Source organism: Capsicum annuum, chromosome 8 (genome assembly GCF_002878395.1).
Source record: "Capsicum annuum cultivar UCD-10X-F1 chromosome 8, UCD10Xv1.1, whole genome shotgun sequence".
Lineage (NCBI taxonomy): Eukaryota > Viridiplantae > Streptophyta > Magnoliopsida > Solanales > Solanaceae > Capsicum > Capsicum annuum.
Window position 1 is genome coordinate 56,478,937 of NC_061118.1, and position 14,402 is coordinate 56,493,338.

The 14,402-nt window shown below is 39.0% G+C and overlaps 1 protein-coding gene across 2 annotated transcripts; it reads right to left on the bottom strand.

Annotated features, from left to right (window-relative positions):
- Positions 1-500: 500 nt before the first annotated feature.
- Positions 501-14,108, bottom strand: LOC107839021 (N6-adenosine-methyltransferase MT-A70-like). 2 transcript variants are annotated; one of them, XM_016682351.2, is made up of 8 exons: positions 12,877-14,108; positions 10,158-10,256; positions 9,442-9,525; positions 9,003-9,358; positions 2,157-2,373; positions 1,591-1,670; positions 961-1,159; positions 501-874 (listed from the first exon to the last, which is right to left on the bottom strand). In XM_016682351.2, the coding sequence occupies exons 1-8, from the start codon at positions 13,960-13,962 to the stop codon at positions 755-757; spliced, it is 2,241 nt and encodes a 746-aa protein (XP_016537837.1). In that variant the 5' UTR covers positions 13,963-14,108; the 3' UTR covers positions 501-754. The 2 variants fall into 2 exon arrangements, with proteins under 2 accessions (XP_016537837.1, XP_016537836.1); XM_016682350.2 differs by having other exon boundaries at positions 501-1,159; positions 12,877-14,107.
- Positions 14,109-14,402: the final 294 nt, after the last annotated feature.

Here is a 14,402-nt window from a genome sequence, read left to right on the forward strand (position 1 = left end):
CCCTCTTAATTGTATCTTGTTGTTAATTCCAATATTGATGAATGACTAATACCAAAGCACCATTTATATTCTTAATGGTATACCCTTAATGGTACTCCTCTTGAAAACTTTTTCAAAAATGCTAATAACAAGGAGTAATCAATTACACTAAGCATATAATTAAAAAAAATTGTTGTCTTGATAAGTAAAAAAAAACAAGTAAAATGGGACATCAAATTAGAAAATTTGGGACGGGTAAAATGGAACAGAGGGAGTACTATTTATGTAATTCAAATTATCTTCTATGCAACTATATCCTTACCATCATGCTATTATTACTGCTTACCATCTTCACAAATGTTGAGCAAGGGTCTACCAAAAACCACCTCTAGTCTCCATCGAATAGGGGAAAATTTGAACACACTACCCTCCCATAACCCATTGGTTGTACTATACTGGGTATGTTGTTTGTAAAAAACCAAAGCAAAAAAGGGTAAGCTAGAAAAAGAGTACCAGGGATACACGGGGTTACAAGGTACATGTATGTAAAACACTACCTGTTCTGGAGAACAACAAACAAGCAAGGTAGTAGTACATTTTATCCACTGTTATACTTTACGACTACTGTAGGGTCCTTTTTGATGGTTAACTGCAGGCACACTGCAACCCATCCCGCCACCTGAGAATCTTAATGGAAGTCGTACACCACATCCACCTGCAAAATCTAGTGCAGACAGGTAGAAACAGTGCATGCAAAAGTACCTGAACCTCGTGTTTATGCCACTACAGTAAAATAAATAGCTCTGTGACAGTTACTACTAGTCATCTCCACATCACGGTTTACTGATTTTGCTTCAGTTGCATAGGCTGCATCTGGAGCAGTGACCTCAGCGACCTGGGTCCCTGCAGCCTTTACACATCACGGTTTACTGCTTTTGCTTCAGTTGCATAGGCTGCATCCGGAGCAGTGATCTCAGCGACCTGGGTCCCTGCAGCCTTTAATTCCCCTCCAGAAAATGTACTCCTCATTTGATTAGAACTTGAATCTACTTCCATTGCAGACACCCTTGGCGGAGATGCAGGTTGCACCTCCACATCCGGATATGCAGCCTTGAACCGCGCCCTAAGCCCTTCATCAACTAATCTTACCCCTTGTAGTTGGTTTCCAAGTGACATCCACCTGATACATGTATGGATCGTCACATTGAGAATTTATCTTAACTAAAATGGTGACTGATAATGCGTTACCGCACTTCTTTTCATTAATAAAAAGTTAACTAGTAAGATTTTTCTGTTCTATATTTTTAACTTTTCGTGAGAACACACTAGAGGAGAGTTAATTAGTATTCCACTAAAAATATGGACATCTTATGAAAGCTTTAATTGTTAAAAAAAAATTAAAAAAAAAAGAAGAAAGTCGTCACATGTGGTAGGATCACATTTTTATGTTCTAAAAGATAAGGAGCGCATCAAGAACATAAATTATTAGAAGTTAGAAGCCCATAACAGATCCCTCCATATGCGGTCGCAGGGTGCAACATTCTTAAAAGTTCATGTCAATAAACTCAGGACTTTCAGTTGCAGATTTACAAGAAGATCAAGAATGCATACCCGGCATGAACATTGTGCATCCGTGCAAATAACTCCAGCTTTCTGGTCCTTGGACTAATTCTTTCGAGCAAGGGGTACATCTAACATGGTCAACGAAAAAGCATAGTTTATGTGTAACCCAACAACACTGGTCAAAGTATCAACCAAAAAATAAGAAATGATGCTCAAGTACTAACATAGAATCACAACCATTAAACTTAACATAACACTAAGGGGTCGTTTGGTGTGAGGTATAAGGGATAAGTAATCCCGGAATAAAATGAAAGATTATTTTATCCCATGTTTGGTTGGAGGTATTAGTTAATACCGGGATAACTTATCCCACCATTTACACCATAGTGATGGGATAAGTTATCCCACATGGATGGTGGGATAAGTAATCCCGGGATAACTAATCCAAGAATTAGTTATCCCGGGATAACAATTTTCCAACCAAACGACCCCCAAGTTTACAGATATTTAAAAATAATTGAATGAACACCAACAGATGTGTCTATGCTTTGAAGCTTTTAGTTTCTAGCTACTTTTTCCTTTCCCGAAAGAAAAAGAATCTAAATTTTTCTCACCTCATCTGGCTTACGACTCGTTTCCCGAACCTCTGCTACTATGACATCAGTATCAATATTCCTGTTTACCTCTGGATTTCCCTTTATTCCAACAAGGCAGTGTTCCTTGCTGTGATTGAGCCAATGGCCTGTCCGGCCAGTTCTGATGATTCGCTGAAGTTGATTGGTCTTGACCCAAATAATCTCCTCAACACGCTTGTAACCCCAAAGCTCTAGACTGCAAGAACCATATAATTGTAATGGAACATACCAGTCATAACTCTTCTATTCATAGAATAGGAATTCTATAATTTTGAAAAAATAATACCAACTAGAACAAGTCAAAAGTTAACTTCACCACCAACTAAAAAAAGTCAAATGTGCCCCAAGACACAAGCTTCTAATGCTATTCTCTTCCAATAAACTTTGAATGTTTGGTTCAATAATTTAGAAGAACATTCAGACCTGCCTATTCTGTAAATAACAAGTCATAGTTCAGGCTCTCTCTGTGTATCCTATATATTTTTTGGATGAGGTGGAAATACTATTTATAGACATAGCGCAAACTCTAAGCCCATCACCAGACTGAAACACCACAAGAACAGATGATAAACAACAAGAGATTGCCATAATGCACATAGGTAGGGACCAAACTGTTGTTAGTCAGAGCCAACGAAAAAGATATTTTCAAATTCTAGGAGCTTAATGTTCCCAAGTAAATTTTAACTCAATATCATCAGTGCGCAAATGAAAGAACCGAGATACTTGAGGGGCCATTTCGTTTAAGACAGGTTATGCATCGACTAGTAATGCAGAGATTAGTAGTGTAGGGTTTATTTCTTGTCGAGTGTTTAGCTTGATATATTACTATTTACTACTCCCTTCGATTCATTCTGTGTCTTAGTTAAAATTATGAAGTCCTAAACTAAAGATATGTAATGTATTATAATGTCATTCGAACTTGTGGTTTTAAATATGTCAGTTCTTGCAACTTTTTTTTATGAAGGTTGTGCGAGATACTGAAATTAAAGAGTTTAAATATAAAAGTGGCATTTCTTGTTTTAAAGAAGTTAGTTTGCAACTATGAGGTACTTTCATTTTAGTGTTTTTAATCCATTTATTACTGATTTCAACATTCTTATTCCACACTGTATCCCGCATAAAATAATACATATATTTCTAAATAACTTATGCAGGTATTATTTATGAGGGCAAAAAAGTAACAACAAATAATATATAATCTAATGGACTTTATGCGGAGATTAAATCTCCTTTTTTAATAAGTGAGATTAAATCTCCTTAAACCCCAACAATCAAATCACCCTTCTTCTATTAAAAAGACAAACAACCCTTCCCTCAAAATACCTTCCCCCCAAGATAGGAAGACATCAGAAAGGCTTCCACTCCAAAAGTAGCAGATAGTATTTCAGTACAAGTTGAAGACATATTTTGGAACGTGATAAGACACCTCCCAAAGCCAAATTTTTCCCTATGTTTCAAAATATAGTTGACATACACACATAAATGCTACTACACCAGATGCTAAAACAACCTCTACTCAAATAACTTCGGACGGTTGTATAAAATTCTAAGAGACACTATAATCCTGAAAATATTACAGCTCGACTCCTTTTGCTAAATTCATAATCATATTTCTCCAGTTCAACGGTTACTGTTTCACTTGATCAAAAACAATTAATCATATGGTATTTAGTACATAGCTTGTAATCAACATAATAATACATGTTTTATATTATTCCCTCCACCCTATTCTATCTTGCAAGCTTTTCCATGAAAACAATTGATTAGTTGCATTAATTACAACAATTACGTTGCAATTCCAAACAAGTTGGGTCAGCTATTGTTTACTTGCATTAATTTAAGTAGAGAATATCTATCAACGCTAAAATTGTGTGCCTTATTAGATTTGACTTCTTTCGGATAACGAATCTAGGTCTGACTTCCTTTTAAGTGTATAAAGATTAGTTTCTAAATATATGTATATGCATATAGTTTCAACTTTCAAGAATTCAAATGCATCAAAGATCTTTGTTTTTGGAATGTAAAAATAAAAGGGCAGCGCGGTGCACTAAAGCTCCCGCTATGCGCAGGGTCCGGGGAAGGGCCCCACCACAAGGGTGTTTGTACGCAACCTTACCTTGCATTTCTGCCGGATGTTGTTTCCAAGGCTTGAAGCCGTGACCTCCGGGTTACATGGCATCAACTATACCAGTTACTCCAAGGCTCCCCTTCCAAAGAGTTTTTTGTCGGGGTTCGAACCCAGCATACGTATTATAAACAAAGTAACTACTCCACATAAGTAGTCCAGTAATAATTACTAGTAGTTAAAATGAACAAATCCTACCACCTACCAACTCATATTCTCTAAAATCTCTCTCTAGAAAAATCTCTCTAAGGGATCCTAATGGATAGTTTTTAGCAGAATGGCGTCGGAGCCACCAGCTGAGCTCCTCTGGCCACCGGACCAGTCCCAAAAAATGTATATTGATATTGTGCATCCAACCCAAAAAGAATCATCGACTAATTCATCCTACATCGTTGGGAATTTGCAATTTAGTGTGGCTATCCTTAAGACAATTTCTGAAGAGCAGTCGAAGTAGGCTCATGAAATTATTCATCAAAGTAATTCGGGACAGATTCGTGTTACTCAAGGTAATGGAAATGACTCTGCCCCTACTGGGAAAATGGTCAGGCGATTTCTACTGGAGTTGCCTCAGAATCACCTATGGTGCAGCCTCCTTTTTGCACTTCTGCATTGATTCGTCCAAATTCAAGAAGTGGGATGGACTCGTAAGGTCATGGCGCACCCCCCAGTGGCGACCGGTGAGGTTCAAACTCAATGCCAACTGTAGAAGAACAACAATGAGATATTGTGCAGTCAAAAGCCCCAATCGTTGAGCAATCTAGCTCATTGAATTTGGTCTTGAAGGGTACCAATAGCACTGACTTGGCATGAGAAGAGGCTGAGATAATTGTCAATGACCAGAATCAATGCCATTCTTCTGATTACAGAAATAAAACTGACTACCAGGTTGATTGTGATGATGAAACCTAGTTTCTCATCTTGCAACACCTACAAGCGAGTCCCTTAACACTTATTAGACGCAACAAATTGAGAATCCTCAAATGCAATCCAAGGCAATTGAGGAGGTTACTTATGATTAGAAAAACTGATCTCGGAACCCAGAAATCTATAAGCTGTAAGGAAAAGACTCAAAACCCCACTTAACACCATCAACAGACTGCCAAAGAGCTCCACAATCGTAAACAAAAACCTTATATTCCTGATAACAGCCCATTGAAAGTCTGATACAACTTCGATTCCTTTAATCCGAACCCCCACAATTCCAAAAACAATGTACCAAAAGAGAATGATTTAAAATCCAAGATCGGCCAATAGAAATTCAAACCACCTTAATACCAAAAGTTCCAATATCCCTGAACCTCCACTTCCAGTGGTTATTGCAGTCATGGCTACTAGCTCAAGAAGCCACGAAAAATGCTGACATTCAAACCATCCCTACGATGATCACTATTAAACAAGGTTTGCCGGCCATAGCTTTTTAAAAGGATGATTTTATGGTCAAGCTGACAGAATGATGCAAGTATACTTTGATTGGAAATTTACTAATACCATGCCAAAAATGGAAGTTATCAGGAAAGTCTTCATTTTGCAAACTGAGCTCCGGGGCGAACTGAAAATTGTTCATTTTAATTGTAGGCATATATATGTTGACCTTGACAATGAATATGATCACTCTATTGTGTGGTCTAAAGGAAGGATGTATATTGAAGGTCAAATCATGAGATTTAGAGTCTGGACACCTACTTCCAAACCTGAAGAGGAGAAACCTCTAGTTCCTGTTGGGGCTATTCTGCCTGAACTTCCTTGGCACTGCTACTGCCCTGAAGCGATGACACCGTTATTGTCACCTATTGGGAAAATTCTGTTTCTTAACTTGGCTACCTACAGGAAGACTAGGGGTAGCGTTGCTAAGGTTAAAATCCAAATTGATCTTACCAAGAAGAGACCACATCATGTTTGGATGGGTTTTGATGACTATGAGTATGGAGATGGTAGGTGGCAATCCATTCAATATGAAGGAGTACCTGTTTATTCTCATTATTGCAAGCATCAGGGACATTCTGAGATGGTGTTTACAATTAAAAGAATGGGAGAAGAACATAAAAGGATGAAAGAGCAAGAAGCAACTACTGCCAGCAATTCTAACATACCGGATACTACGGGAAAAGAGACTGGTACCAGTCAACAAAATCAAGACTCTCAACCTGCTCTCACAGTTGTTAAAGACCATGACAAAAAGATGTCTAAGCCTATGGGGGATGAACCTTGGCAAATCCCAAAAAATGAGGTCACAAGACCAACCAACAAGCTCCTGCTCGCTGCCCCTCAAAAGGAGTACAAACCAGCTTCTACTTTCTCCCAAGTCTCAGAATGTCAGATCAGAATGCTTCCCAGGCAGGTATAATTTAAGCCACGGGAAAATCAACAAATCAAGACCTCAAGAATTGACTCAAATGCTCCCCTCCCCATGGCTCCCCTATTATTTTATCTGATTTTGAAGCTGTTGGAGGTAAGGATGGTGCGGAGGAGAACACTACCAACTCGCAGAAAGGGGCCGGGGTTCTTTTATTTGTTTTTTTGGAGGGGGGGTCGTGTTCTGCATGAGCACCGAAAAGACCATAGGATAGAAACCCCTGCTACCACTTGTCAGCCTTTGGACTATGTTGCTTCCCAGGTTACTCCTACTCTGGTTCAAAAGTTGGATAAAAATGAAATTGAAGCCTTGAATGCTGCAGCTTCTGATAAAGTGGGCTTTTTTTGAAACAGGTAACATGCTTCTGGTAAAGGAGTTGTGGGTGAGTGTTCTAAGGATGTACTATCAGGTATGGTAATAGACTCAACGGGAAAAGAAGAGGGGCTCTGAAACAGAAACAGGTTGCAGATGAGAAATTTCAGCAGTCTATTAGTAAGGTTTCTGGTCAGCTAACTCAGAGTATTGGTATTGATTCAGTCCGAAGATGAATTTGAGATAGATATTCAACCAGTTAATGATCAGGATGATGATAATGAAACATTTGATCAAAGCATTTGGTACTACTACTTCTGGGAATGAAGATGAAATAAATGTGGTTATTGGAACCAAGGTTTATCTCCCATAGGATTTCAACACACTACAAAACAACAACAACAACATTCCCAGTATATTCCCACAATGTTGGGTATGGGGAGGGCAAGTGTACGCAGGTTAGTAAGATCAATATAGTGTGATTATTTTTTTCTTTCATTAGGAAAAAATTGTGGTGTATACTAGGGCGATTATTACTGTTCCTTATCTTGAGCCGGGGTCTATCGGAAACAGCCTTGCTACTTCTTCGGAAGTAGTGGTATGGACAGCGTACATCTTACCCCCCAGACCCCACTATGTGGGAATACACTGGGCTTGTTGTTGTTGTTGTATACTAGGGCGATTAAGGATATGTACGACAAAGCCAAACTCGTGTTAGGCCTGTGGAACAGGACTCGGAGCACTTTCCTGTCTTATGGGTTACATCAGGGATCGACTCTTATCCCCTTTTTATTTGCCTTGGTGATGGATGTTTTGACGGGGCAAATTCAAGGTGAGGTGCCACGGTGTATGCTATTTGTGGATGATGTGACAGTCCTGGTTGATGAGGAGTAAATACTAGGCTGCTGCTTCTTATTTGCCTAAACTTTGGTGAGCAAAGTCAGCCGATACATGTGCTAATGATGTACCAAGCACCTGGTGGTTGGTCTAGGTGCATGCAAACTAACACAGGAACCACTACTATTAAAAAAATGAAATGGTGGATTTCCCATTTCATTTTTTGATTTCCCACAATATTTTAGCATCCAGCAGTTACCAGATGAAGCTAGAGGGTACTTCAAGCCTGACAAGATGGCCATGGCTAATTCCAGAAGATGGAAAATGAAAAGGATTAAAGAACCTCCTTGATTTTGGAAAGACTGCATTGAGCCCGACACCTGATGGATAAAATACTAGGATGTACCAGGTTGTTTCTTCTTATTTGCCTAAACTTTGGTGAACAAAGATAGCTGATACATGTGCTAATATGATGTACCAAACACCTGGTGGAGAGTCTAGGTGCGTGCAAACTAACAGAAGAACCACCATTATTTATTTAAAAAAAAAAAAAAAAAAAAAAAAAAGGTTCAAAGTTAATATAGAGACAGTCAATTTATTTATCTTGTTTGCAGCGCAAACAATTGGAAGAGCTTCTTTTTTTGGATAGAAAAGGTGCCAGGGCCAACTTCCACACACCTCAACTAATCCCATGAGATACCGATCACCTCCTACCAGAATCAGCTACCAGATAACTCTAACTCTGTCCACCATGGACATGACAGATAGGAAGAAATCACCAAGTGTTTTTGTCTCTGCAGGGATTTGAACCTGAGCCCTCATAGTTTTCAACCCACTTCATTGACCACTTAGCCACACCCTCGGGTGCAACTAGCGGAAGGAAATGATCTTTAGCAGGTGCCCCATTTTTAAAGGATCCCTATTAGTTACATCATTTGAACAACCAAAAAGACACAAATATGCTACCAATAGTAATGATATTCCTCAAGAATGATAGTCAAGCAACTCACTAATAATAATGGCATTTTACAAGAACGATAACCAACTTGAAAAGCACAAACTATAAAAGAACCTTCTATGTTATGCAGGGGCATACTATAGCTTTTGCAGATATAGCGCAACCTGTACATGTCTATTGTTTGTTATCATCTAGCAAAGAAGATGTTTTATAAATTGAAAGCGAAAGGAGGACTCTAACCATTCCCGTCCAAGCTCCATTGCACGTCCGGTAACCCAAAGGAATATAAGACCATCAGTTTGCAGTGCAGGAACATTTAGAGTGCGCATTTCATCATCAGCCATTGTCCCATAAGGCAATTCCATATGAATATCCCATGGTGGATCAGCCATTATAACTCCAAACTGCCCTAAAATATCCATTCTAAATGACCGTATGTCACAATTAATCCATTGTGGTTCACCAAGCTCTACTTCTGAACAGTAATGAGCACGCTGAGGCTTCAAAGGCCTAGGAGGGGGCAAGGTAGCTGCTCCCATCATCAGGGGTGATACATCCGGTGTCGAGTCAAGCTCATAATGTACATATTTGCATGTCTGCCAATTAAATAAGTGTAACTAATCTATTTCCAGCAGATATAAGCAAATCCTTGTGTAAGCGAGTTAGTCAGGGAAATCACCTTCATGTGACGGCAAGTATCAAGAAAAGAGCAATCACCCAAGTTGACATCAGTATGCGCAGCAATTATTCGCCGAAAATGAACCTAAAATGCATCATAATAAAGTTGTCATATCTACCCGAAATAAAGGCAAATGATAAACCCAAAATGCATCATAATAAATTACCATATCCATCCGAAATAAAGATGATAAACCAGTGTCTAAAAGTGAAAGAACACAAAAAAAGGTCAAGATCCATGAGACTTGTTGAAGTGAAAAGCAAGAAATGAAGTGCACGCTTCTTTTGAGTGAAGTTCACAGAAAATTAAAATCATACATATATGAATTTAGTATAATGATCTTCAAAATTCAATAAAATAACTGATCTTGACATCCGGTGTGCAACAATGCCGATTTAATCAAGCTCCTCAAAGTTGAGAATCAAAGAATAGACTTTTGGGTGACTTCATGTGTCACTCTTTGAAGAGCACTCTTAGAAAAGCACACTAACAGAAACACCTAGATTGGCCCATGAAACGATGACCCCCCCCCCCCCCCCTCTTTTCTTCGTCTCACTCTAATCTTCAAAATAATAACTTCAATAAACATTGTGATTAACACCATCTACAATCTTTATTAGTAGTTAGGAGTACCATAATATGTTCAAGCCAAATGGTAACATAAAAGCTTCAATAAAAAATTTAACGCAGTGACAACTAAAATGACTTGGTCTAACCTTATCACAAGCAATGTAGGAACCAGATTGGCGTCGACAATCCTCCTTCGTTAAAGCTGAACAATATTCCTTCACCTGGGAACCACCTTTGCTTTTGAACTGAAATACAATTTAAATAAAAAGGCAGCTTTTAACATGACATAATGCACTACAAAAGCTTTATCAAAGAACAAGAGGCAAGAAAACAGGTGCAGCCGAAAAACATAGGAAATTCAAACAAATGAGGGATCACATTTCAACTGAAATGCAAAAAATGACACAATTAGAGAGGAGAAGAAATGAATTTGGCAAACCGAAACTGAAGTAGAAATATGAAATAGCTGTGACTTGGCAAGTTTCACTTAATTCCATAATAATGCATTGTACCAAGGAATGCAAAACAACTCATTATATCTGCGAGAAATTTATATCTATCGAAATTATCAAACATAGTTGTTGAGGAAGTTGGAGAATGATCAGTTGGAGGATACGGAGAAGGTGGTGATTACCGAGCTTGGAGGAGAGTCTGGAGCGATAATGGCAGTGGAAATGGCGTTGAATCGATGGTGGAGGATAATGGCGGTGTTGAATTGGAAAATTTTGTGGTTAGTGGGAAATCTAGGATTATTGTGTTGAATATTGATAGGACTAGGTTCTTGAAAAAATTGCCAGAAAGTAGGAAGAAAGAGGGGAGTGTTAGTGGAGGAAATTGGGGTAATCAGGAGATCCAATAACTTCTCTCCAATCTTTGATTTCTGCATTTCCCTACAACTTTTCTCATTCAATATATTCTCTAAATCTTCCATCTCATCTTCTTCTGTCCTACGCTTCAAAGCAATAGAATTTCCTCCTACTACAGGCCCATTTGGCCCCATTGGCAGTCTTGGCATCCGAGGTGGAACACCAACACCTCTGGGCATCCCCACCATACCTGGCATTCCTCTATGCCCACCTCTCAGTCCGCCCATATTCCCACAAAACATAGCTGTCACCCCTGCATATGTGGATGCTCCCACATTTCACTCATTGTCCTTCCCATCCCAAAAACTCCTCCATTATCACTCCCTCTTTTCAACATCTCCTGACTAGCCCAATTTCCTCAATTAACAATCCCCCAACCCTGCTTACTCTCTGGCAATTCATTCAATAACCTAGTCCTATTAGTATTCATCACCATAATCCTAGATGTCCCACTAACAACAAAATTCTACAATTCAACACAACCATTATCCTCCGTCATCAATTTCAACGCCATTTCTACCGCCATTATCACCCTTGACTCCCCTCCAAGCTCTCTAAGTGCCACCTTCTCCGCATCCTCCAACTGATCATTCTCTAAATTCCTCAACAACATCGACGAATCAATAGCAGTAAACGGCACTCTCTCCAACAAACAAACCACAACCATCGTCCTTACAACCAAAATGGTTCCCACATTCATCAATTACCATCTTCTCCTTGTCACTAAAGATCTAGAAAATTCAGAAACACGTTCGTTGAACTTTGGGGCGAGCAAATTAGGGTTATGGCTGGGAGTGTTAGGGAGGGGGGTAGGTAAAGGGGGAAAGGGTATTCCATTGAAGGAGCAAATGGTTTTAAGGGAGAGGTTGAGTGAAGAAACGATGTCAGGTGCTACGGTTTGCAAAGACGTGATGAGTTATAATTGAGCATTGTGTACGGGTTTCATGTTGTTGCCGGAGCTCCTTCAGGTTGCGATTTCGTCAGTGCCATCAGAGTGAGTTTCCATTGTTGGTATTTTTCTTCAATCTTACTTCAGATCGCAAGGTTTATCAGTGGAGAAGGGTTTTGTGCGAGGTCTTTTTTTATGTTGAACTAAAGAGGGAAAATCAGGAAATGATACTACTCCTCACCCAACTTTGCTGATTACTAAACTAATATTTTAATTTATTAAAAATTACTCAAAGTAAAGAAACTTTTGAATCTTGTGGTTTTAAATAAAAGATACGTCAAATGTACCAAAAATGTCATTTAATCTTGTGGTCTTAAACAAGCCACATGGAAAATTGCAATTAAAGAGTTGCTAAAAAGGGAAGGATCATTCTTTTTTAAACGGACTAAAACAGAAAGTAGGTCAAACAAATTAAGGACGGAGTATACAACAAGTCAACAATATGTGCAGTGTAATGGCACAAATATGATTTGAGGAGGTTAGGATGAAGCAGATCTATTTTTCTGAGGGAACTTCTATATGGAAATATTGAGTTTACGTCCAAATAAAATAGTTTAGGAGGAAGCAGATCTATATACAAATATATCTCTTGTTTGAGTTTAGGTCCAAATATATCCCTTCCATTATATGAGATAATGCACTACAAAAGATTTAGCAAAGAAACAAGCCACAAGACAACACGTGCAGCAGAACAACATAGGAAATTCAACTTTAAAAGGCATCAATTAAATATGAGATAATGCACTACAAATGCTTTAGCAAAGAAACAAGCTGACAAGAAAACACGTGCAGCAGAACAACATAGGAAATTAAAACAACAAGGATAAGAGGACTCATTCTAACTAAAATGCAACACTGACAAAGTTAGAGAGGATGAGAAATAAATTTGGCACACCGCAATTCACGTATAGATATGAAATAGCTCTGACTTAGCAAGTTTCACTTATTTCCATAATGCATTATATCAAGAAAAGCAAAAATTAATCAATTCATTATAACTGCGATTAATTTGTATCTATAGAAGTTATCAAACAGAAAGTTTATTAATACCCTCGCAGCGACGGCAGATTCCTTCGCAGTGGGCCGATGAATAAGGTCCAATAACTCCTCTCCAGTTTTCGATTTCTGCATTTCCTTGAAACTTTTCTTATTCAACATATTCTCTAAATCCTTCATCTCATCTTCTTCTGTCCTAGGCTTCAAAGCAATAGAATTTCCTCCTCCTACAGGTCCACTTAGCCCCATTGGTGGTCTAGGCATAGGAGGTGGAACTCCAACACCTCTCGGCATCCCCATCATACCTACCATTCCTCTATGCCCACCTCTCGGTCCGCCCATATTCCCGGGAAACATGGCCGTCATCCCCTGCATATGTGGATGTTCCCACATTTCACTCATTGCCCTACCCATCCCAAAAACTCCTCCACTATCACTCCCTCTTTTCACCATCTCCTGACTACCCCGACTACCTCCACTAAACCCCTCACTCTGCTTACTCTCAGGTAATTCTTTCAACAACCTAGTCCTATCAATATTTAACACCATAGTCCTAGATTTCCCACTAACAACAAAATTCTCCAATTCTACACAAGCATTATCCTCCGCCATGGACTTCAACGCCATTTCTATAGCCATTATCGCCCCTGAATCCCCTCCAAGCTCCCTCATAGCAACCTTCTCCGCATCCTCCAACCGATCATTCTCCAACTTCCTCAACAACGTCGAGGAATCAATAGCAGTAAACGGCACTCTCTCCAACAAACACACAGCAACCATCGCCCTTACAACCGACAACGGGCCCCCACACTCATCAATCACAACCTTCTCCTTCTCACCAGCACTAGTCGTACATAGTTCGGAAACACGTTTGTTAACCCTCGGGGCAACGAGTAAATTAGGGTTATGGTTAGGCGCGGTAGGAAGGGGGGTGGGTAAAGGGGTAAAGGGTTTTCCAGTGATGGTTGAGATGGTTTGAAGGGAGAGGTCGAGGGAAGAGGCGATGTTGGGTATTTTGGTTTGTAGAGAGGCGATGAGTTCTAATTGAGCGTTGCGTAGGGTTTGTATACGGGTTTCGTGTTGCTGACGGAGCTCCTTTATGGCGGTCAGTTCGTCGGCGCCGTCCGAGTGAGGTTCCATCTTTTGCTAGTTTTTCTTCGATGTCAGTTTCAGACAAGGGTTTTGTGTAAGGGTTTTTCTTTTTTTTTACTATGTCGAATGAAACAAGAGAAAATCATCCGTTGGAGGTGAGAAATGTACAGGTGGATAGATTTTGGTTAGTGTAGCGGTGAGTTGGAATGGCGGAAATTATATAAGGAGTCGTTTGGTAAAGTGTATTGAAATATTAATGTATGTATTAGTTTAATAAGTATTAGTAGTATTTTATTTGGTATATCTTTTTACCTTATGTATAATTAGTAATGTAATGGAGTTAATGCATGCATTAACATGTTTAAAGATCCTATCACCCTTCAAAAATATCTCTGCATCTTTTCCAATATATATATTGAGGGTATTATGTAAAAAATAATTTTTAAAAAAAAATTATGTAATTCATATTTTTTTTAATACATCAAACC